Source organism: Saimiri boliviensis, chromosome 6 (genome assembly GCF_048565385.1).
Source record: "Saimiri boliviensis isolate mSaiBol1 chromosome 6, mSaiBol1.pri, whole genome shotgun sequence".
Classification (NCBI taxonomy): Eukaryota; Metazoa; Chordata; class Mammalia; order Primates; family Cebidae; genus Saimiri; species Saimiri boliviensis.
The window spans coordinates 100,940,637-100,967,255 of NC_133454.1; the positions used below are offsets into that span (position 1 = coordinate 100,940,637).

Here is a 26,619-nt window from a genome sequence, read left to right on the forward strand (position 1 = left end):
GTTATCAAAATATATTGCCATGTATCTTTGTGCTTTCCCCTCCTATCTCCTCTTTTTAGAAATTTATTACCTATTTCCTCTTTCAGCCTCACAAGATCTAATTTTTGGCCTAAAAATGTCCCCTCACTTGGTACCAGTGCTTTTATTACTGCCTGGGATTATATTTTAAAATTTAACTTAAATGAACCTAATTCATTGGATATAAAAAAAAAAGTAAGTGGCTTGCTTTGCTTACTCTGGCCTTCCATTCTCATTCCTGGATATAATCAAGATTGCAGCAGGCTACCAACCTAACGCCATTAACAAGAACGAAAATCTTACCATCTTTTCAAGTTACTCTGAACCCTTAGAAAGTGGATTGGTACTTAATATCTTCCCTGAATTAAACAGAGTTGATGTATGCTGTACATAAAATAATGTTGAAAATAAAAAGAACTTCAATTTTTTGGCTATAAGTTTTCATAAAATTCATTTAGAACAGAGGTTGATAAACTTTTTCCATAAAGAGCCAAAGTATTTTCAGCTTTGTGGGCCAAATGGCCTCTTAACAACAGCTCGATTCTCAGTGCTGTGCAAAAACAGCCTTTACAGTGTGCAAAGGAATGGGTGTGGCTGTGTCTTAAATTTGTAAGGAGATCTACTTTTGAATTGGCCCCACATTACATGGTACTTTATACTCAAGCTTTAATCTAAGACGATGTACTTGGCACAAAGTAATAAGCACTTGGAAAATGTCTATTCAGCCAGTGAATTGAGTTTGCTTTATATGCACAAGTGTTTGAGAATAAACATTTTTTTCTATTTTGAAGGTTGAGAAAATGTAAGATAGCATTTGACTGAGAGCCAAGATACCTAGCCTAGGTCCACCACATACTGTGTCTTAATGACCCTGGAAAGTTATTTCACGTTTATGTCACTGTTACCTCATCTGTATTAAAAAAAAATCCTTGCAGGATGAAAAAGTTAAAAAGTCTATAAATTTTTTTTTTTTTTTAAATGAAAGAAGTCACTCTATTAGGAAAATGTGAAAAGGGTGTATTAGTCTGTTCTCATGCTGTTAATAAAGACATAGCAGAAACTGGGAAGAAAAAATAGGTTTAATGAACTTACAGTTCCATGTGACTGGGGAGGCCTCCATAATCACGGTGGAAGGCAAAAGGCAGTTCTTACATAGCAGCAAAAGAAGAGAACTTGTGCAGGGAAATTGCCACTTTCAAAGCCATCAGATTTCATGGTTATTATTCACTCACGGGAACAACACAGGTAAGACCGGTCCCCATGATTCAGTTACCTCCCACCAGGTTCCTCCCATTACAATTGTGAGACCAATTGTAATTCAAGATGAGATTTCAGTGGGGACACAGCGAAATCATATTGTGCCCCTGGCCCCTCCCAAATCTTACCTCACATTTCAAAACCAATCATGCCTTCCCAGCAGTCCCCTGAAGTCTTATTTCAGCATTGACTCAAAAGTCCAAAATCTCATTGAGACAATGCAAGTCCCTTCCGCCTATGAGCCAGTAAAGTCAAAAGCAAGCCAGTTACTTCCTACAGTGGGAGCACAGGGTACTCACAGCCATTCCAAATGGGAGAAATTGGCCAAAGCAAAAGGGCCACAGGCCCCATGCAAGTCAAAAATCCATCAGGGCAGCCAAGTCATGCTCATGCAACAGGTGGGTTCTCATGGTCTTAGGCAGTTCTGCACCCCTGCGGCTTTGCGGGATACAGCCTCCCTCCTGGCTGCTTTCATGGGCCAACATTGAGTGGCTTTTCCAGATGCACAGTATGTAAGCTGTTGGTGGATCTCATTCTGGGGTCTGGAGGACAGTGGCCGTCTTCTCACAGCTCCATCAGGCAGCACCCCAGTAGGGACTCTGTGGGCTCTGATCCCACATTTCCCTTCCACATTGCCCTAGCAGAGGTTCTCCAGAGAGCCCCGCCCCTGCAGCAAACTTCTGCCTGGACATCCAGGCATTTTCATAAATCCTTTAAAATCTAGGAAGAGGTTCCCAAACCTCAATTCTTGACTTCTGTGCATTCTCAGGGTCAACACCACATGGAAGCTGCCAAGGCTTGGGGCTTGAACCCCCTGAAGCAATGGCCTGAGCTGTGTCTTGGCCCCTTTTAAGCACAAGTGGAGTAGCTGGGATGTAGGGCACCAAGTCCCTAGGCTGTGGGAGGGGCTGCGTGAAGACCTCTGACTTGCCCTGGAGACATTTTCCCCATTGCCTTGGAGATTAACATTTGGCTCCTTGTTACTTATGCAAATTTCAGAGCCAGCCTGAATTTCTCCTCAGAAAATGGAATTTTCTTTTCTATTTCGGGCTGCAAATTTTCCAAACTTTTATGCTGTTTCCCTTATAAAACTAAATGCCTTTAACAGCTTAAGTTCCCTTTTGAATGCTTTGCTGCTTAGAAATTTCTTCCACCAGAGGCCGGGTGCAGTGGCTCACACCTGTAATCCCAGCACTTTGGGAGGCCAAGGCGGGTGGATCACGAGGTCAAGAGATCAAGACCATCCTGGGCAACATAGTGAAACCCCATCTCTACTAAAAATACAAAAAATTAGCTGGGCATGGTGGCGTGTGCCTGTAATCCCAGCTACTCGGGAGGCTGAGGCAGAATTGCCTGAACCCAGGAGGCGGAGGTGGCGGTGAGCCGAGATCATGCCATTGCACTCCAGCCTGGGTAGCAAGAGTGAAAGTCTGCCTCAAAAAAAAAAAAAAAGAAAAAAAAAAGAAATTTCTTCCACCAGATACCCTGAATCACTTCTCTCAAGTTCAAAGTTCCACAAATCTCTATCTAGGGCAGGGGCAAAATGCTACCACTCTTTGCTAAAACGTAACGAGTCACCTTTGCTCCAGTTCCCAACAAGTTCTTCATTTCCATCTGATACCACCTCAGATGGGATTTCATCATCCATACCATTATCAGCATTTTGGTCAGAGCTATTCAACAAGTCTCTAGGGAGTTCCAAACTTTCCCACATTTTCCTGTCTTCTGAGCCTTCCAAACTGTTCCAACCTTGACCTGTTACCCAGTTCCCAAGTCACTTCCACATTTTCAGGTATCTTTTCAGCAACACTAGAGACTCCTGGTACCAATTTACTGTATTAGTTTGTTTTCAAGCTGCTAAGGATATACCTGAGACTGGGAAATCCATTAAACCTATTTAACGGATTTACAGTTCAGTGTGACTGGGGAGGTCTCATAATAACGGTGGAAGGTGAAAGGCAATTCTTAAATGGCAGCAGCAAGAGAGAAGAGAGCTTGTGCAGGGAAATTCCCGTTTTTAAAACCATCAGATCTTGTGAGACTTATTCACTATCATGCGAAAAGCACGGGAAAGACCCACCCCCATGATTCAATTCCTCCCACCAGGTTCCTCCCATGACAATGGGAATTGTTGGCAGTGACAATTCAAGATGAGCTTTGGGAGGGGAAAAAGCCAAACCATATCAAGGGTAGTTCCTGACTTTTGTCTCAACTCTCCCAGAAGAGTTATACTATCTAACTTGAGGTTTCTCCTATTTAGAAATGAAAATAAAATGCATTGCTAAAGCTGTTATTTGTTAAGGATGTGTTAATGCTATAAAATTCATTTTGTATGTGTTAAAGTGAAAGTTGTTTAATAGACTTTGAACACTGCAACCTTTTTCTTGCTAAAGTTCTACACACTATGATATAAAACTTACACATTTAATCAGATAACCTTCCTGCTATAGTTAGTTGCTTTCCTTATGACAGATAGACTCCAGGAAGTCATATAATTTCTACAAATACTTTCCTTAATACATACATCCATACAGTATCACATGGATACTTGATCCTTTCACACATATTCTGAGTTTTCAATTCTTTCCATCTCAATTTCCAAAAAATGTAAATTAACTTAAGCATTATTAAAAATAATTAGACTTGATTAGCTTACTTTTAGATATCATCTTGTATTAACATAAAGTTTTAAATGCTTAAATACCACTTTTCCAAATTTAGATGCGTAAAAAATAGAAGTATATAATCTGATGCCTCACACTCTCCTTCCCAAAACAGGCTGGATTATATCTATTTGATTTATACACTGTGACTTTTTCCTGCTGTTTTCTATCAACCTTAATTGTGAAAAATGGTGCCATGTTGCCCTCTTGATATTATTTTGGAGATCAGTTAGGTCTTAAAGCATCCAGATGCGTACAGTTCTACACATATCTGTAGAATTAGCTCACTAAGGTCTGCTCGGCAATATTTTTAATTGACTTACATGTTCTGTGGGAAAAGAAGAATCATAAAAAGTCTTTGCAATTGCATTCTTCTCTTCACTGGGTTCTCCCTTGGGATCTGGATGGATATTCCAGTTATTCAAAGTGTCAACAACTCTGTTAATGCTGGTATTATCTGATTGACAAAGAGGAAATGGCAGAACTGAGTTTTTTTCTAGGTATTCATTTTAGTGACTGAACTTGTTTCTGATCCTATCCTTTTGTATTTAACAAGCAACAATTTCTATTTTTATGTTGAATATTTTGCAGTTTTCCAAGACTTTGCTCTTATATCAGGGATTTCATTTCAGAAACCAAGATTTTATTATTGCTACTTTCTAAAATCTGATTACTATAATTCCACATTAAAAGAAGTGAAAGAAATGGTATAAATACCTTCTAAAACAAAATAACTCATAAAGTGTTATCATTATTTCCCTGGTTACTGTATTGCCCACACATGTAAGCATTTATATAGTGAATATTTTGCCAACTCAGATTAAGGGAAAAAGTTAGGACCAGAGACCACATTTATAAACTAAAGAAATTGGCCACAGTGAGAAGTCCAACAAAGGGCTGTATAGACGGAGTCGCATTTGGCTTTAATAAGTTGATAGAAATGAGTTAGAGAGATATATGCAAATTATACAGGTTAAAAGAAACTGATGGCATATTTAAGAGGATTTCACGGTTGAATTTCTACAGAATTTTAGATATCATCCTTTTTTCTTATATATCAATGAAATTCAACTTACAAGAAAGGACTTCAGTAAAAATGCTAGATAGATTTTTAGACCAGCACCTAAAGCAGTACCTAACTAAAAGTTAATGGAATCTTAAATAATATATTTTGGAACATTGAAAAATTAGTTTGGGAAATGAGGTTACACAGTGTTTTGGTTATTTGATTTCTGCCTGTATTATTTCCCATTGATGCTAGTAAACGAGATGTTTTTGTTTTTAATCACCAAATATTCTCTTTAAATTTTTCTCAATTTCCTTTTTAAAAGAAGTCTGTTAAATCTGAGGGTCATATAAAAGCTTTTCTTGGAATCCACATCTCTTTAAGGTATCTAAGTGCACAATGTTAAACCCACAAAGTTCCCTTAAAATTTAAGAATGTCCTTAAAAACCTCAGCAACTTTTGACTATGAGATTGCTATTAAAAGAAAACATGCTGGCTGGGTGTGGTGGCTCACGCCTGTAATCCCAGCATTTTGGGAGGCTGAGGCAGGCGAATCACAAGGTCAAGATATTGAGACCATCCTGGCCAACATGGTGAAACCCATCTCTACTAAAAATACAAAAATTAGCTGGGCGTGGTGGCATGCATCTATAGTCTGAGCTAATTGGGAAGCTGAGGCAGAAGAATTGCTTGAACTCAGGAGGCATAGGTTGCAGTGAGCTGAGGATGCCACTGCACTCCAGCCTGCGACAGAGTGAGACTCCATCTCAAAAACAAAAACAAAAACAAACAAAAAAACACAAATACACAGAAAAGAAAACATGCTATCCTGAAAATAAAAGCAATAAAAACACCATTTTCCTCATGATCATACTTCTTAAACTACTGCTTTTTATTTTCAATTTACATTCATACAGCACCAATTCATGATATATAGCATGTTTTTATTTTTAAATACTTTTGTGAAAAATTTCCAGGTCGGATATGGTGGCTCCCAGCAATTTGGGAAGCTGAGGCAGGAGGATCACTTGATCCTGGAAATTCAAAACCAGCCTGGGCAACAAAGTGAGACCTGTCTCTACCAAAAATTTTAAAAATTAGTTGGGTGCGGTGGCATGTCTGTACTCCCAGCTGCTCAGGAGGCTGAGGCGGGAGGATTCCTTCAGTCTGGGAGGTCAATCTTGCAGTGAGCTATGATCATGCCACTGCACTCCAGGAGGGGCAGCAGGTGAGACCCTATCTCAAAACAAAACAAAAAACAAAATAAAACAAAAACATAGCCATGTACTTCAGTACCCATCAATATTAAGTCATATGTATTTCATCCATTTACCTCTCCCCCTACTTTTTTCTGGAGTATCCTAAAATAAAGCTTGGACATTATGTCATTTTCATGTGGCAGGGTTGTTTTTTTGTTTTTTGTTTTTGAGACGGAATCTCACTCTGTTGCCCAGGCTGTAGTGCAGTGACACAATCTTGGCTCATCATAACCTCTGCCTCCTAGGTTCAAGCGATTCTCCTGCCTCAGCCTCCCAAGTAGCTGGGACTACAGGCGCATGCTACCATGCCTGGCTAATTTTTTGTATTTTTAGTAGAGATGGGGTTTCACCGTGTTAGCCAGGATGGTCTTGATCTCTTGACCTCGAGATCCACCTGCCTCAGCCTCCCGAAGTGCTAGGATTACAGGCGTGAGCCACCAGGCCTGGCCTAGGCAGTTTTTAAGAAAAGAAAAATCCCTCTATCTCTTTAACATCTGAATGCATTAATATATGTTAAGGGATTCAATTTAAAGTGCTTTAAACTGACAAATACTGGTCATAGGAAATATATTGTTATGTTTCACTATTACTTATAAAACAGAAGGAAGAGCTGGATTTGTGGTGTGGATGAAGGGACAGATAAAAATAGAAAAATTAAGGAAAGGGAGAGAAATTGGGCAAAGAAAGACAATACAGGAGAGAAACTAAAATGTTCTGAGGGAAGGAAGTTTTTAACGATGAATGATGAGCGTATAGAAAGAAGAGAGCAATAAATATGCACACTTGGCAGAAGTCTTAACTACTTCACTGCATTTGCTCTAAAAGTTAAAAAACAAGAGAATCATATTAAGTAGTTGTTCCTAATTTAAAATAATGACCCACATCTGTTGGTTTTGCTATTCCTTAATGAAAACGAACTTTTAAAACAAAATTTAACTATATAATTATAAACATTTATCAAGAGTAAGTAGAAAAACATTTTAAGAACTAAAACATTATTTTCTTACCTGATCCAATATCCTTTCTGACATCATCTGCAGCAACATCATCTGCAGCAATATTTTTACAAAGAGCCATGGAAATGATCTTTTTGTTTTCTGATGGATCTAGTGGTCTCTCCTTCAGCAACAAAGAAATGCTAGGGGTTGAACTGCTTGCTGTTTGACTTTCAATGTGATTTACTTTTGACCAAGGACCGGGGGCTGAAAAATTCATGTATACTGGAGTTTTCTCAGTTTTTTTATCTGAAGTTGAAAGATCAAAGGTTGACCTTCCGCTTCTGTTTACTAAATCTCCAGATGGCTTTATGTGAAATGAATGTGATTCCTCCAGCTGTCCTTCACTGAACATTTTTCTTGAAACGATGTCATTTAATGACTCTGTTTTCTCTGCATTATTTAACAATGTATGCTGTCTTTCATTAATGCTCACAGAAAAGAAGAGGTCATTTTTTGTGGCTTCAGTTACCTGATTCTCATCAATCTGATTCTTTTTATTGGAAAACTGTATTTCTGTGCAGGTTTTCATGTGAACAGCAGTTTTCACATCTTTGGCTTGTGAAGCATGACTATTCTCATTGTTAAGATGAAGATGGGAAATGTTCACATTATTGTTTTCTAAATATCCCAAACAGTTATTAAATGGACTGTTTTGCATATCACTCATATTTTTACACATAGTTTTTGCCCCAGTGCTTGAGCTGGGTTTCATCAACATAGGCATACTATTACCATTTTTATCTGAGTTCTTAAGAAGTACTTTTGAATTATCACTAAAAGCAGCAGATGAAATGCGGCGATCGATTACCGTATCACAGGGAACAGTTAGTTCAGGCTTCTCTGAAGTATCATTGCAGACTTGCAGAAAATCTGAAGTTTGCTTAGAAGGTAATATGCTGCACTCACTTTTTTTAATTAACAGTTGTACTTGTTTTATTTTACATTGTTTATCATCTAATATAACATTACTTGAATTCTGTAAACTACGTTTCTGACATGGAACAGGATTATTTTTTGTATCTAGAGATGAATCCAAATCTGCTTTGGTTTGGTCACTATTTGGAATTTCCTTCTCTATCGCAGGTTCTCGAGTCCCTTGAAGCAATCTGAATTGTTTGAATGGTTCGTTTTCAGAAACATCTTTATTATTATATGTATTGTGTGCTGTCTCATTTAAAATACTGTTAAATGATGTTTTTTTATTTTCAACCTCCAGATGTGCATCTGTATGGTGAACATCTAATCCTTCAGTTCTTTCTAGATGTATTTTTTCTGTTATCACTGTATCTAACACTAAAAAAGGATTATTTGGTGATTTTAATTCTGTACATCCATTGTCTTTTTCCAAGCACATCTTGTCTTTTATTTCTGTAGCAACTGATTTTCTATTGTCCATAACATTTGAGGTTTGTCCTTGACTAATTACTTCTTTATCTAAGCAGAGGGTTTTGCTTAAGGAGATTTCACTTTGATTTTCATCCTGAGATACAATAGTATCAATTTCATTCTTGAAGCTTTTTTCAAAAAGCTGTAAATCTGTCATGATGGGAACACAGTAAAAGTTTACATTATACACTAAAGCCTGATTTCATAAAACTTATTTATCACCTATTTTTATAGAAACATATTAACCTTAAATATTTCATTGGTCAATAATTTTACAAACTTAATGACATCAATATTACCTAAATATTTGGTTCCCTTTATTATAATGAGCATATCTTTAGCATGCTAAATATTTGGCTGTATCCATATTAAACTGTAATTTCATAACAGCAAAGTATTTTTGGTTTTAAAAAGGGGAAGCTGAGGTATTACAAAATGTTTTATTTTTCTAGTCTATCTGCTTCATTTAGGACATATACTACAATTCCACATAAACACAGAACTGATAAAAATTAATGTATCTAAGAGGTTACACTCTAATTTCTATTACTACCCAGATTCAGTAGTATCCAGAAATTGCTAGCTGGCTTCTTCAACAGTGACAGTCATCACTTTTATTCATTACCCAGTGAGTATTTTTAAATTCTGGAATAGTTTTGGACAAGTGTATAGAATATCTACTTAATCAATATTCTATATTGAAATCTATATTCTAACAAAGATCTCAACTTTTTAGTATAGCACATCTAGAATATAAATTTCAGGTTTTTGAAGGACTTTTTTAAAAAGTCCAATCATTCTCTCTACAACATCTCCACCAAGTGGTTGTTTAGCCTAGGTTTGAACACCTCCAATCAGTATCATCTTTAAATAATGCTTTTTAAAAACGGAAGAATTAATAAAGTATTCCAATGGTTGCAGAAAGCTTATCTGAATTAAGAAAAATGCCCTAGGTCTGGTCATCAGAAGGTTACTGGTGACTCCAAGAACATTCTCAGCAAAACAGTGAAGGCAGAAACCAGAATGCAAAAAGACAAGGAATAAGTCATAAAGAGGGGAGGCGGCAATGTAATTTTCCCAAAAATATTTACTGTGAACATCAACATACAAATTAGAAAATACCAATATAATTTTAAGGTTACCTTCTATAATGATTTCCTCCATAAATGAGCCTTCTTTCTTTTCCTCTTTTCCTCTGTATTCAGTATCTGAACAAAAATTCTCCATATTTTCTTCCCTTATTTCTTGCTCAGTATTGTATTTCTGTATAATGGTGTTTCCTGGTTTTTCAGTTGACATTTCACTGTTTTCACTGTTTACTTCTGGAACATTCTAGTATAAAATGGAAGACAGTCTTTTAAAAAACATTGTTTATAAACGTTTAAAACATCTGAGCAAATGTGATACATGTGGAATCTGTATTTCAGTTCAACCATTTGGCAATTTCTATTTGAAACCAAATGATTTTTTAGTAAGTTTAATATATCATACTCTTTATAACAATATCACTTTACATTCATTTTATATACTCTATCATATTTAAGCAAAATTGAGACCTTTATAGATTTTTAAACATGCATACCACATTATTATATAATACCAAATGTTATATGTAATAGAAGAACCACCCATTATTCAAGACAAGATAGACATGGCAAGCAAAATGTTTTCAGCAGTTCATTTTTTAAAGAGGTCTTGCAATGTTGCCCAGGCTACAGTGCAGTGGCTATTCACAGGTGTTATCACAGTGCACAGCAAGCCTCAAAATTCTGAATCCACATTATCCTCCTGCCTCAGCCTCCTAAGTAACTGGGACTACAGGTGCTCATCACCATGCTAGGTGAAGCAGTATTTTTATATATCCTTAAAACAGCGAATCATTCCAACATGCCTTTTCTTCCCCTATATATTGAGCACACGTTACATGTGAAGCACTGTAATAGGCTTTGGGATACAACAATGAACAAAATACAGTCCCTATCCTCGAAAAACTCAGTCTGGTATGAAAATAAGAAAATAAATAATAGGCAACTTTAATAAAATGTAGTAAGTGTTCTGATAGGCATAAATACAGGTTCCTATTGGCACATACAGGAATATTCCTGTCCCTGCTTTGGGGAGTCAAGGAAAGTTTCTTGGAGAAGGTGTTAGCTAAACATACCTAAAGTATGATATGGATTCATAGATGGGGATAAGGAGGCACTCCAGAAAGAATAAATGGCATATAACGATGCTTGAGAACAAGTAAGATTATGAATATATTCATGGAACTATCAGTCATTTCATTTGGCTAGAGCTTACATAGAGGGAGAAGAATGAAGAGAAGTGAGGCTTGAGGTAGGCTAGGCCTAGGTCATTAAGGGCCTAACACAGCATGCTAAGGAGTTTCAACTCTACCAGGAAGACACTGATAAGTCACCAAAGGGTTTAAATCAGGAATGAATAACATGATCTGACTGGAAAGACCATTTTGGCTACAATACAAAAAAAATGAACTAATGTTTTCTAAACTTCATTGATGGAAACCAGCAATGAAAAATGTTTTATAACTCAATAAGTACACTAAACAGTACGTATTATGACATTCTTTAATATTTTCTATGCTATTTCATTTCATTTTTAGAAGAATTCTGGTCACAAACCACCAAACTAACTTCCATGAACCACTGAGAGGTTGCACCTAGAAGTCTGAAAAACACTAAAGTAAAGGGAGGGAACACATGGGGCAGACAGATACATCAGGATAATGCCACAGTAGTCCAGGTGATATCAGTAGAGATGAAGAACTGTGAACAGATTGGTGATTTATGGAACTAAAGTTAATAGGACTCGGTCAATGATTGGATGTGAAGGCTGAGAGAGAAGGTGAGTCAAGATTGACTCCCAGAGTTCAGATTAGGTAAGTAGTTGACTGTGTGGGTGGCATTCCTTGAACAAGAAAACAGGAGTACTAGTAGATTTGAAGGAGAATATCATGAGTTCATTTCGAACCTGCTGAGTTAGTAACACACTGAAGTGATATCTAATGAACCTGTATTTATTACTTTTGCCTTTAAATAATTCCAACTTTTATTTTGGATTAAGGGTATACATGTCCAGGTTGGTTGCATGGCTATATTGTATGATGCTGAGGTTTGGGGTATGACTGATCCCATCACCCAGGTAGTAGGCATAGCACCCAGTAGTTTTTCAACCATTGTCTCCTTCCCTCCCTACCTCTTCTAGTAATTCCCTGGATCTACTGTTGCTATCTTTATCTTCATGAGTACCCAATGTTTAGTTCCAACTTATAAGAAAATTGATATTTGGTTTCAGTTCTCCCCACCCCCCCAACCCACCCAGATGGAGTCTTGCTCTGTCGCCCAGGCCTGAGTGCAAATCTTGGCTCACTGTAAACTCCACCTCCCAGGTTGAAGCGATTCTCCTGCCTCAGCCTCCCAAGTAGCTGGGATTACAGGCTCTCGCCACCAAGCCCAGCTCATTTTTGTATTCTTAGTAGAGACAGGGTTTCATCGTGTTGGCCAAGCTGGTCTCAAACTCTTGACCTCAAAGCCACCCGCCTTGCCCCCACAAAGTGCTGGGATTACAGGTGTGAACCACTGCGCCTGGCCTGGTTTTCTGTTCTTATGTTAATTTGCTTAGGATAATGGCCTCCGGTTTCATCCATGTTGCTGCAAAGGACATGATTGCATTCTTTTTTGGCTGTGTAGTATTCCATGGTGTATATGTACCACATTTTCTTTATCCAATCCACTGCTGATGGGAACCCAGGCTGATTACATGTCTTTGCTATTGTGAACAGCACTGCAATGCATATAAAAGTACATGTGTCTTTTTTGGTAGAGCGATTTATTTTCTTTTGGCTATATAACCAGTAATAGTGTTGCTGGGTCGAATTACAGTTCTGTTTGAAGTTCTTTGAGCAACCTTCCCACAGTGGCTGAACTAATTTACCCTCCCACTAAGAGCATGTAAGCTTTCCCTTTTCTCTGCAGCCTCACTGGCATCTGTTGCTTTTTGACTTTTTCTTTTTCTTTTTTTTTTTTTTTTTATGGAGTCTCATTCTGTCACCCAGGCTGGAGTGCAATGGTGCAATCTCAGCTCACTGCAACCTCTGCCTCACAAGTTCAAGCGATTCTCCTGCCTAAGGCTCCTGAGTAGTTGGGATTACAGGAACATGTTGTTGCACACAGCTAATTTTTGTACTTTTAATAGAGGTGGGGTTTCACCTTCTTGGCCAGGCTGATCTTGAATTCGTGACCTCAGATGATCCACTCATCTTGGCCTCCCAAAGTGCTGGGATTACTGGCACGAGCCACTGTGCCCAGCCTCTTTTTTGACTTTTTGTCATTCCAACTGGTGTGAAATGTTACCTCTTTGTGGTGTTGATTTGCATTTCTCTGATGATTAGTGATGAGCATTTTTTTCATGTTTGTTGGCTGCTTATATGTCTTCTTTTCAGAAGTGTCTGTTCATGTCTTTTTCCCACTTTTTAAATAGGTAGTTTCTTGCTTGCTCAATTGTTTAAGTTTCTTATAGATTCTGGACATTAGACCTTTGTCATATACATAGTTTGCATGGGTTGTCTATTTACTCTGTTGCTAGTTTCTTTTACTGTGCAGAAGCTCTTTAATTATGTTCAACTTGTCAATTTTTGTTTTTGTTGCAATTGCTTTTGAGAAATTAGTCATAAATTCTTTCTCAAGGCCGATATCCAGAATGGTGTTTGCTGAGTTTTCTTTTAGGATTATAATGCACTTTTAGATGTGTGGGAAAATTGGCCTATAAATACTATAAATGTAGATTTGAAAATCATTGGCAGATAGATGACAGTCAAAGATATACAACTTGGCCCAGGAGAAATGGTTCATGCCTGTAATCCCAGTGTTTGGTGAGGCTGAGACGAGGATTACTTGAGGCCAGGAGTTTGAGATCAGCCTGGATGACATAACAAGACCCCATCTCTATAAAATATTATTTAAAATTAGCTGGGTATGGTGGCACACACCTGTAGTCCTGGCTACTTGAGAGGCTAGGGTGGGAGGAATGCTTGATCTCAGGAGTTTGAGGCTGTAGTGAGCTATGATTGTGCCACTGTACTCCAGGCTGGGTGACAGAGGGAGATCCTGTTGAAGAAAGAAGAAGAAGAAGGAAGAAGAAAGAAAGAAGGATAAGAAGGAGAAGAATGAGAAGGAGATGAAAGAGAAGAATAAGCAGAAGGAGGAGGAGGAGAAGGAGAAGGAAGAAGGAGGGGGAGAGGAAGGGATAGAGAAGGAGGGGGGAGGAGAAGAAATACACTGCTTACAGAGAGTGTATTTTGAGAGAAAAAGAAAATAAAGGATAAAATGTTGATGAAAATCTCCAAGGGAGAGGCAAAGAAAGAAAAGATTGTAAAAGAGATTGAGAAAAATAGTATGGTGGCTACCAGAATCTTTGGATTGGATTAATATGAGCTTAAATCTTGGTTTCAGTATTTATTAGCTATGAAATCCTAGAAGGAAACTTGTGACAGTTTGTATTAATAGTAGTTACTGCTCTTTAACAAATTATCTCAAAACTCAGTGGTTTACAACAGCAAACATCCCACAGTTTCAATGGGTCAAGAATCCAGGAGTGGGTTGGCTTGATGGTTCTGACTCAGCAACTCTCTTGAGGTTCCAATCAAGCCAACCTCTACAGCTCCATCATCTGAAGCCTTAACTAGTGCTGGAAGAGTCTAATTCACATTGCTGGCAGTTGGTGCCACCTGTTGGCTGGGGTGCCTAGATTCTCTTCCAGGTGGCCTTTTATTGTCCAGGGCCTCTGTTCATAGGATAGCTTAGACTTCTTTTCATGATGGTTGGGAGGGTGGGAGAAGGATTAACATACATGCACTCAAGACAAAAACCAGTTTTTTTGTTTTGTTTTGTTTTTGTAATCTCAGAAGTGACATTGTGTCACTTCTGTTACATTCCATTAATTAAAACCAAGTTATTAATCCAGCTCACACTCAAGTGGAGGGGCTTACAAAACAGCAATGAGTAACAGGAGTTGGGAATCACCTATTACTCATTGCTCTTTTGCAGTGAGTTAGAGGCTGCCCACAACATTATTTAAACTCTGTGAGGCTGTTTTCTCATCTACAACAAAAATGCTGTAAAGACAAATCAATGTGCAAAAAACAAGCATTCCTACATACCAACAATAGACAAGCAGAGAGCCATATCATGAATGAACTACCATTCACAATTGCTACAAACAGAATAAAATACCTAAGAATACAGTTAACAAGGGACATGAAGGACCTCTTCAAGAACTACAAACCACTGCTCAAGGAAATAAGAGAGGACACAAATGGGAAAACATTCCATGCTCATGGATAGGAAGAATCAATATCATGAAAATGGCCATACTGCCCAAAGTAATTTACAGATTCAATGCTGTTCCCATCAAACTACCACTGACATTCTTCACAGAATTAGAAAAACTATTTTAAAATTCATATGGAACCAAAAAGCCAGTATAGCCAAGACAATCCTAAGCAAAAAGAACAAAGCTGGAGGCACCATGCTACCTGACTTCAAACTATATGACAAGGTTACAGTAATAAAAACAGCAAGATACTGGTACCAAAACAGACATATAGACCAATGGAACAGAATAGAGACCTCAGAAATAAGACCACACATCTACAATCATCTGATCTTTGACAAACCTCACAAAAACAAGCAATGGGGAAAAGATACCCTCTTTAATAAATGGTGCTAGGAAAACTGGCTAGCCATATGCAGAAAACTGAAACTGGACCCCTTCCTTACACCTTATACACAAATTAATTCAAGATGGATTAAAGCCCAACCCAAAACCATAAAAACCCTAGAAGAAAACCTAGGCAATACCATTCAGGACATAGGCATGGGCAAAGACTTTATGATGAAATCACCAAAAGCAATTGCAACAAAAGTCAAAATTGACAAATGGGATCTAATTAAACTAAAGAGCATCTGTACAACAAAAGAAAATATCATCGGAGCAAACAGGCAACATACAGAATGGGAGAAAATTTTTGCAATCTACCCATCTGACGAGCCTAATATCTAGAATTTGCAAGGAACTTAAACAAATTTAAAACAAGATAAAAAAAAAACATCAAAAAGTGGGCAAAGGATATGAACATACATTTCTCAAAAGAAGACATTTACACAGCCAATAAACATATGAAAAAAAGTTCAACATCGCTGATCATTAGAGAAATGTAAATCAAAACCACTATCTCATGGCAGTCAGAATAATGATTATTAAGAAGTTAAGAAACAACAGATCCTGGAGAGGACGTGAAGCAATAGGAATGCTTTTATACTGTTGGTGGGAATGTAAATTAGTTCAACCATTGTGGAAGACAGTGTGGTAATTCTTCAAGGATCTAGAACCAGAAATACCATTTGAGTCAGCAATTTCTTCACTGGTGTATCCCCAAAGGAATATAAATTATTCTTTTATAAAGATACAGGCACACGTATGTTTATGGCAGCACTGTTTACAATAGCAAAGACATGGAACAAACCCAGATGTCCATCAATGATACACTGGATAAAGAAAATGTGATACATATACACCATGGAATACAATGCAGTCATAAAAAGGAATGAGTTCATGTTCTTTGCAGGGACATGGATGAAACTGCAAACCATCATCCTCAGCAAACTGACACAGGAACATAAAACCAATCACCACATGTTCTTACTCCTAAGTGGGAGTTGAACAGTGAGAACACATGGACATAGGAAGGGGAACAACACATACTGGGGCCTATCTGGATTGGGGGCAGCAAGGGGAGGGAGAGCATCAGGACAAATAGCTAAGGCATGTGGGGCTTAAAACTTAGGTGATGAGTTGATAAGTGCAGCAAACCACCATGGCACACGTCTAACTATGTAACAAACTTGCACATTCTGCACATGTATCCTGGAACTTAAAGTTAAAAAAAAAAAAAAAAAAAAAACCTCTAGGACATAGCCCACTGGGCAGAAGGGATGCTGTAAAGATTAAATTATGTATATAATCCACATAGTGCATAGTTGCTCAATTAGTGGTATAACCATTATTATAACAGTTATTATTCCCAATGACTGGATGTAATATCCACTTTATGGAGTGAAGGGGCAAAGCCAGACTACCCTATGTTTTGGTTGTTTGTTTTTGTGATGGGGTCTCCCTCAGTCGCCCAGGCTGGAGTGCAGTGGTGTGAACACAGCTCACAGTAGTCTCAGCTTCCCAGGTTCAAGTGCTCCTCCTACCTCAGTCTCCCAAGTAGCTGAAACCACCAGTGTGCACCGTCGTGCCCAGCTAATTTTTAAAAAGAAATTTTGTAGAGACAGGGTCTCACTATATTCCCCAGGGTGGTCTTGAACTTCTGGACTCAAGCTATTCACCTGCCTTGGCCCCTGAAAGTGCTGAGATTACATGCATGAGCCACCATGCACAGCCCAGATTGCCCTAAGTTGAAGGATGAATGGGAAGTAAGAAAGCAAAAAGTAGGAGCTGAAACTACTCTTTCAAGAAACATGGCTCTACAAAGAAGACAAAGGGTATTCAGAATGGGTGTGAGATCAAAAAGTTTTTTTTGTTATTTGTTTACTTTTTAAATGGGAGGGACTTATACATGTTTAATTGCAAATGGGAATATATAAACTAAAAGGATTATAATAAACATACAAAATATGTTTAATAAAACAAAAATGCAAATTAAAACTGACAAAGTGTTAAGAAAGTTCGAGGAGAAAGGTACTCATACATAGTTGGTAGGACTATAAACTGGTAGAACCTTTCCAGAAAGCAATCTGGCAATATGTGTCAAAAATTATAAGTGATAAAGCTTTTTGACCCAGCAATACCATTTCTTGAAATTTATCCTAAAGCAACAGTCACAGACATATACAAAGATATTTATACAAGGAGCCCAATAGGAAAGTGGATAGATTAATTACGGCATGTCCTATTCACACAGTGGAAACTAATGTAGATCTATTTTTATGTACTTAGAAAGATATCCACCATTTAGTAGATTTTTTAGCAGTTCTTCAAAAAGCTAAGTAAAGAATTATCACAGAATTCAGCAATTCTACTACAGGTATATACCCCAAAGAACTGAAAAAATGGACTCTGATAGATGCTAATGTACATTAATAGCATTATTCACACTAGTCAAATGGTGGAAACAATCCATGTGTCCATCAACAGATGCAGGATAAACAAAGTGTGGTATATCCATACAATGAAATGTTATTCTACGTAAAAAGGAATTAAATTCTGATACATCCTACAAACAGATGAACCTTGAAAACACTGCGCTAATTGAATAAGCCTAATTAATAAAAAGGGACAACTACTGTATGATTTCACTTAAATAAAATATAGAGAACAGGAATTTATCCATTTCTTCTAGATACACTGGTTTATGTGCATAGAGGTATTTGTAGTAATCTCTGATAGTAGTTTGTATTTCTGTGGAATTGGTGGTGATATCCCCTTTATCTTTTTTTATTGCATCTGTTCGATTCTTCTCTCCTTTCTTTTTTATTAGTCTGTCTAGCAGTCTATCTATTTTGTTGATCTTTTCCAAAAACCAGCTCATGGATTCACTGATGTTTTTAAGGGTGTTTTTGGGTCTCCTATCTCCTTCAGTTCTGCTCTAGTCTAGGACCAGACGGGTTCACAGCCGAATTCTACCAGATGTATAAAGAGGAGCTGGTACCATTCCTTCTGAAACTATTCCAAACAATAGAAAAAGAGGAAATCCTCCCTAACTCATTTTATGAGACCAACATCATTCTAATACCAAAACCTGGCAGAGACACAACTAATAAAGAAAATTTCAGGCAAATATCCATGATGAATATTGATGCAAAAATCTTCAATAAAATACTAGCAAACCAAATCCAACAGCACATCAAAAAGCTTATCCATCACAATCAAGTCAGCTTCATCCTGGGGATACAAGGCTGGTTCAACATATGCAAATCTAAAAACATAATACATCACATGAACAGAAGCAAAGACAAAAACCACATGATTATCTCAATAGACGCAGAGAAGGCTTTCAACAAAATTCAACAATGCTTTATGCTAAAAACTCTCAATAAACTGTTATCAATGGAACATATCTCAAAATAATAAAAGCTATTTATGACAAACCAACAGTCAATATCATACTGAATGGTCAAAAACTGGAAGCATTCCCTTTAAAAACTAGCACAAGACAAGGGTACCCTCTCTTACTACTCCTGTTCAACGTAGTACTGGAAATTCTGGCCAGAGCAATCAGACAAGAAAAAGAAATAAGGGGTATTCAATTGGGAAAAGAGGAAGTCAAATTGTCTCTATTTGCTGACGACATGATTGTAAATTTAGAAGACTCTATTGTCTCAGCCCAAAATCTTCTTAAGCTGATAAGCAACTTCAGCAAAGTCTCAGGATACAAAATCAATGTGCAAAAATCACAAGCATTCCTCTACACCAATAACAGACAAACAGAGAGCCAAATCATGAGTGAACTCCCAGTCACAATTGCTACAAAGAGAATAAAATACCTAGGAATACAACTAACAAGGGATGTAAGAGACCTGTTCAAGGAGAACTATAAACCACTACTCAAGGAAATGAGAGGACACAAACAAATAGAAAAATGTTCCATGCTCATGGTTAGGAAGAATCAATATTGTGAAAATGGCCATACTGCCCAGAGTAATTTATAGTTTCAATGCTATCCTCATCAAGTTACCTATGACCCTCTTCACAGAACCGGAAAAAACCACCTTAAACTTCATATGAAACCAAAAGAGAGCCCACATAGCCAAGACAATTCTAAGCAAAAAGAACAAAGCTAGAGGTATCACACTACCTGACTTCAAACTATACTACAAGTCTACAGTAATCAAAACAGCATGGTATTTGTACCAAAGCAGAGATACAGACCAGTGGAACAGAACAGAGGCTTCAGAAGTAATATCACACATCTATAACCATCTGATCTTTGACAAACCTGACAAAAACAAACAATGGGGAAAGGATTCCCTGTGTAATAAATGGTGCTGGGAAAACTGGCTAGCCATGTGCAGAAAGCTGAAACTGTATCCCTTCCTTACACATTATACAAAAATTAACTCCAGATGGATTAAAGATTTAAACATAAGACCTAACACCATAGAAAGTCTAGAAGAAAACCTAGGCAATACCATTCAAGACATAGGCATAGGCAAGGACTTCATGGCTAAAACACCAAAAGCAATGGCAATAAAAGCCAAAATAGACAAATGGGATATAAACTTAAGAGCTTCTGCACAGCAAAGGAAACTATCATTAGAGTGAACCAGCAACCAACAGAATGGGAAAAAATTTTTGCAATCTACCCATCTGACAAAGGGCTAATATCCAGAATTTACAAAGAACTTAAACAAATTTACAAGAAAAAAAAAACATCAAAAAGTGGGTAAAGGATATGAACAGACACTTTTCAAAAGAAGACATTTATGCAGCCAACAAACACATGAAAAAATGCTCATCATCACTGGTCATTAGATAAATGCAAATTAAAACCACACTGAGATACCATTTCATGCCAGTTCGAATGGTGATCATTAAAAAACCTGGAGACAACAGATGCTGGAGAGGATGTGGAGAAATAGGAATGCTTTTTACACTGTTGATGGGAGTGTAAATTAGTTCAACCATTGTGGAAGACAAGTGTGGCAATTCCTCAAGGATCTAGAAATACAAATACCATTTGATCCAGCAATCTCATTACTGGGTATATACCCAAAGGATTATAAATTGTTCTATTATAAAGACACATGCACATGTATGTTCATTGCAGCACTGTTTATGATAGCAAAGACTTGGAACCAACCCAAATGCCCATCGATGATGGACTGGATAAATAAAATGTGGCACATATACACCGTGGAATACTATGCAGCCATAAAAAGGATGAGTTTGCACCGGACGCGGTGGCTCACGCTTGTAATCCCAGCACTTTGGGAGGCTGAGGCGGGTGGATCACGAGGTCAAGAGATCAAGACCATCCTGGTCAACATAGTGAAACCCCGTCTCTACTAAAAATACAAAAAATTAGCTGGGCATGGTGGTGCGTGCCTGTAATCCCAGCTACTCAGGAGGCTGAGGCAGGAGAATAGCCTGAGCCCAGGAGGCAGAGGTTGCGGTGAGCCGAGATCGTGCCATTGCACTCCAGCCTGGGTAACAAGAGCGAAACTCCATCTCAAAAAAAAAAAAAGGATGAGTTCATGTCCTCTGCAGGGATATGGATGAAGCCGGAAACCATCATTCTCAGCAAACTGACACAAGAACAGAAAACCAAACACTGCATGTTCTCAGTTCTAAGTGGTTGTTGAACAATGAGAACACATGGACACAGGGAGGGAACATTACACACCAGGGCCTGTTGTAGGGGTGGGAGAGCTAAGAGAGGGATAGCAAAGGGTGGTGGGATTGGGAAGGGATAACATTAGGAGAAATACCTAATGTAGATGACAGGGAATGGATGCAGTAAACCACCATGGCATGTATATACCTATGTAACAATCCTGCATGATCTTCACATGTACCCCAGAACTTAAAGTATAATAAAATAAAAAATAAGAAAAAAAACAGAGAGAGAATAGGCAAATTCATAGAGTCAGAAAGTAGACTAGAAGTTACCAAGAGCTGAGGAGTGGCGGTAGTGGAGATTTACTGTTTAGTGGTTACAAAGTATCTGTTTGAAGTGATGAAAAAGTTTTGAAAGAGGATAATGATGATAATTGTACAACACTGCAATTGTAATTAATGCCACTGAATTTTAATTTTAAGGATAACCACTTTAAAATGGTTAAAATGGCAAATTTTATGTTATATATATTTTATCATGATAAAGGAAATTGCTAAATGAAAAAAGCTACAAAAATCAAAGTATATTATTTTAATTTTTACATGCACATATACGAATATCTAGGTGTGCTTGTCTCCAGATGAACACACGTACAGAAAAACACCTGAGAAAAATTGTAGCAATTACAGTACTGCTTCTAGGTGGCGAGACTGCACATGATCTTCACTTTCTTTTTAAAGTTTCCATACTGTCTACATTTCCTGAAATGAAAATATATGACTTATGATCTGATTAACAAGCTTTTAATTTGAAAGTGAATGGATTCTGAAAGATTTATTTATGAATGCAAGTCTACCTTTATTGCTATAAGCAATCAGAGGGTATATGAACTACTTGCCATTTATCACTCTCAAGCTATGCTGTGTTAATTAATATTAAAACAACAATAAATATCTCCTGGCTGGACTATTGCTGTGCTCTCCAAGCTGGTCTATGTGTCTTTTTTTCACTTTTTTTTGAGACAGAGTCTTGCTCTGTTGCCAGGTTGAAGGGCAGCGGCGCAATCTGGGCTCACTGCAACCTCCGCCTCCTGGCTTCAAGCAATTCTTCTGCCTTGGCCTCCCAAGTAGCTGGACCACAGGCGCATGCCACCATGCCCAGCTAAATTTTGTATTTTTAGTAGAAACGGGGTTTCACCATGTTAGCCAGGATGGTCTTGATCTCTTGACCTCGTGATCCACCCACCTCAGCCTCCCAAAGTGATGGGATTACAGGCATGAGCCATCATGCTCATCCTGGTCTATGTCTCTTTAGTTTTGTCCCACTCTAGTCTATCACATCATCAACAAAATGATCTTTCTGAAAAGTAAATCTGATCATTTTACTCCCTTCCTTGGAAGCACAAAATTGATAGACTCAAGAAAAAACTTCTATGAATGGACTATGTGCCCTCTTTAGTCTGTCTTCTGCCTATTTTTTTCAACCTCCTTTGCTACTTACTGCATTGCCAGCATCCTATACTGCAACTATTTGAAACTACTTCTAGTTTCCATATTGAATGATATTACACATTTCTGACTGTTTGCCTATGTTATTCCACATACTTGAAATGCTATCTCTCTCTGGAAAAGTCTTATTTTTTTCAACTCAGCTAAAAAATCTCCTACTGTGCGAGGTCTGCCTTGAGCAGCCCCTTCTCATCTAAGCAGAGTTGATCTCTCTTTCCTTTGTGCCACTACTCTACTCTGAATATGTTGTTATTTAAGCACCTTTCACACTACACTACAATTACTTTTTAACCTGTTTCTGCTATTAAATTGGAAATTCCTTGAAACACCATATTTTTTACTATATTCCCATAATTTTCCACTGTATGTATGTACACAATATTCAATAAATATTGAATATATGCACAGATAAAATAATGAGATGAATATGTTAGCAAGCACATGTATTATGAATATTCACTTTATCTTTTTTTATTTTTAATTTTTTGAGATGGAGTCTCATGCTGTTGCCAGGCTGGAGTACAGTGGTGCAATCTCGGCTCACTGCAACCTCCGCCTCCCAGGTTCAAGGGATTCTCCTGCCTCATCCTCCCGAGTAGCTGGGACTACAGGCGCATGCCACCATGCCTGGTTCATTTTTGTATTTTCGGTAGAGATGGGGTTTCACCATGTTAGCCAAGATGGTCTCAATCTCTTAACCTTGTGATCTGCCCACCTCGGCCTCCCAAAGTGCTGGGATTACAGGTGTGAGCCACCACACCCAGCCCAAAATATTACTTTATTAAAAACATGTATATTACAAAAATAAAAATATCTGCTTTAAGAAGGACTAATTACAGAGCTCTTTTAAAATAGTATCCCTAGAATGCATATTGCATGATTTTAAAAATTTAGACTTCCATCCATACCAGAGGACTTGACCTGCCTTCCCACTCTAAATTACTAGAAAACTAGATATTGTATATCAAACAACAGTTTTCAGAGAATGAACTACATACAGGGAAATCTGTGTTCTCTGAGAGAAAGAGGAAATTCAAGTGAGATGAACCCTGTGATTACTCAGGCTTACTGCCTAAACACTTTGTACACCACAGCACAGGAAGGGGCGCTCTTGCAAAGCAAGACAGTCTGAGTTGTGAAGACAGACATCAGAATTTAGAGAGACTAACGTGGCTGTAATTTGTGAGGCAATGTACTGAAGATAAAGGAGCTACCCAGAAAAAGAGCTCCAGATATTTGCATATTTAATCTGTTGCTGAATACTAAGTTGGACATGTGAAGAGTAAGAGTCCATGAAGACTTACAGGGGAGCCACAAGCTGAACAATTTCCAGAGCTCCCACAGGTCTAGGTAAACTCTGAGTTCCAACCAACCAGCGAGGAAAGAACATACTGAGTACCTGGGACATTTTGCAGAGACCCCAGCAGGATCATTCCTTACTAGTTAGTAGCTATGAACTAGCTGTAGAGTTAAGAGCTATTCTAGATGCTTCCATAAGTTTAAAAATAAGCCTCAAAGTGATGAAGCTTATCAGCAAGTAACTTAACCTCCTGAGAAACTTCGACATTCTTGAAAAGACAGTAAAACTAACAATCAGCAATGTAAAATTCAAAATGTTCTAATCTAATAAAAAATTTACTAAACAGGTGGAGAAGCAGGAAAATGTTCCCTGTTATGTCACTTTTTATAACGTAATAAAAACAAATACAGAAATGACAGAAATGATATAATTAGCAAAGGAACTTTAAAACAGCGATTACAAGTGATTTAGAGGATAATGATACGAACCTAATGAAGAGAAAAAATTTAAATCCCAAAAGAAAAAAGAATCAAATGGAAATTCTCGAGATGAAACATACATTAAATGAAATTAAAAACTCACTGAATAGGCTTAATAGCAGATTAGACATTTTAAAAAGAAATATAAATGAACTTCAGGATATAGCAACAGAAACAATCCCAACTGAAGCACAGAGGGAAAAAGACTGAGAAAATATGCAGCAGAGCCTCAGTAACCTAGTTACCTGTGGAACAATATCAAGCAGTCAAACCTGTGTAACTGAAGTCCCAGAAAGTATACGACGACAGAAAAAAAAATAATTTAAAAAATGACCAAAAATTCTCCAAATTTGATGAAAATTATATATAGCCAATAAATTCAATAAATTCCAAGCAAGATATGCACCAAGAAAACCATACCAAGGTACATCATAATCAAACTGCTTAAAAACAGTCATGAAGGACAAATCATAAAAGCAGCCAGAGATATAAAGACACTTAAAAAGATGGGTTATAAATATAAGAATTGTCATAGACCTCTTGCCAGAAGCAATGCAAGCAAAAAAAAAAAAAAAAATCGGAATGGCATCTTAAAATTAATGAAAGGAAAAATTATCCATCTAGAATTTTATATCCAGTGAAAATATTCTTTAAAATTAAGTAGAAATAAACTACCTTTTCAGACAAACAAAAGCTTAGAGAATTCCTTCCAGCAGATATGAACAAAAAGAAACATTAAAAGGAAGTTCTGGCTGGGCGCGGTGGCTCAAGCCTGTAATCCCAGCACTTTGGGAAGCCGAGGCAGGTGGATCACGAGGTCAAGAGATCGAGACCATCCTGGTCAACATGGTGAAACCCCGTCTCTACTAAAAATACAAAAAATTAGCTGGGCATGGTGGCACATGCCTGTAATCCCAGCTACCCAGGAGGCTGAGGCAGGAGAATTGCCTGAACCCAGGAGGCGGAGGTTGCGGTGAGCCGAGATCATGCCATTGCACTCCAGCCTGGGTAAGAAGAGCGAAACTCCGTCTCAAAAAAAAAAAAAGGAAGTTCTTCAGGTTAAAGAAATATATCAGCTTATCACTGCTCATAACCTGGATCTAAACAGAGGAATAAAGAGTGACAGAAGTGGTAAATGTGGTGGCGACTATAAAAGATACTTTTCTCATTTTTTATTTTCCTTATCAGGTAATTCTTTAAAATAAATATGTGGTAGGGTTTATAACATGTAGAAGTAAAATGTATGATAACACAAAGGACAGGAAGGAGAAAATGGAAGGTAGTATTTTAAGTTTCTTACCTTATTATAAACCTTGGTATAATATTATTGTAAAGTATACATGACAATTAAACTATAGAACAAGGATTGGCAAACTATAGTCAAAGAGCCAAATCCAGCCTGCTGCCTGTTTTGTTTTGTTTTGTTTTGTTTTTTGAGTTGCAGTCTCACTCTGTTGCCCAGGCTGGAGTACAGTGGTGGATCTCAGCTCACTGCAACCTCCGCCTCCTGAGTTCAAGTGATCCTCCTGCCTCAGCCTCCCGAGTAGCTGGGATCACAGGCACACATCACCACTGGCTAATTTTTGTATTTTTGGTAGACACAGGGTTTCATAATGTTGGTTTCATAATCCACTGGCCTCAAACTCCTCACCTAAAGTGATCCACTTGCCTCAGCCCCCAAAATGCTGGGATTACAGGCATGACCACAGTGTTGGCTCTTTTTATAAATATAATTTTATTGGTACATAACCATATCCACTTGTGAATGTACTTAATGCCATTGAACTATACACATAAAAATGCTAAAAATAGAAAATATGTGTATTTTACTAGAGTAACAAAATACAATCAATAGTTCTGAAAAAAAGAGAACATTAAAGATTTCTTCATGTTATAATTCAACATAAAAAAAGGAAATGTGACTACTCCCATTAAAAAGTAACAAGATGAAAAAGATATATGATGCAAATGTTAATCAAAAGATGAAATATCTGTATTATTATCAGACAACACAGACCTTAAGACATGAGATATTACTAGGATAAATATGGGTATTTCATAATGATAAAAAGGTCAATTAATCAGGAAGTCAGAAAAATAATGTGTCATAACAATCATAAATCATATACCTTATAACAGGTATATGATTTATATAAGCAAAAACTGACAGAACTGAGAAGAGAAAGGTAAGTTCACAGTTATAATTAAAGATTTCAGGAGAGAGATCCAAGATGGCTGATCACTAGCAGCTCGGGATTGTAGCTCCCACTGAAAGCGCAAAGAAGGAGAGGACGCCACACCTTCACATGAATTCTTGTTGCTCACGCACCAGGAGATTCCCAGCGGAGGAGCCCCACGGGTCGCCAGCGCGACTCTTGTGACCG

At 37.7% G+C, this 26,619-nt stretch overlaps 1 protein-coding gene across 1 annotated transcript in view; it reads right to left on the minus strand.

Moving 5' to 3' along the window:
* CCDC73 (coiled-coil domain containing 73) overlaps positions 1–26,619 on the minus strand; it is a 165,443-nt gene that overhangs the window by 3,254 nt on the left and 135,570 nt on the right. The window contains exons 15-17 of the mRNA XM_039471253.2: positions 9,730–9,919; positions 7,211–8,737; positions 4,262–4,395 (exon numbers count right to left, since the gene is read on the minus strand). Of these exons, the coding sequence (XP_039327187.1) occupies positions 4,262–4,395; positions 7,211–8,737; positions 9,730–9,919 (1,851 nt within the window). The remainder of the gene's footprint in view (positions 1–4,261; positions 4,396–7,210; positions 8,738–9,729; positions 9,920–26,619) is intronic.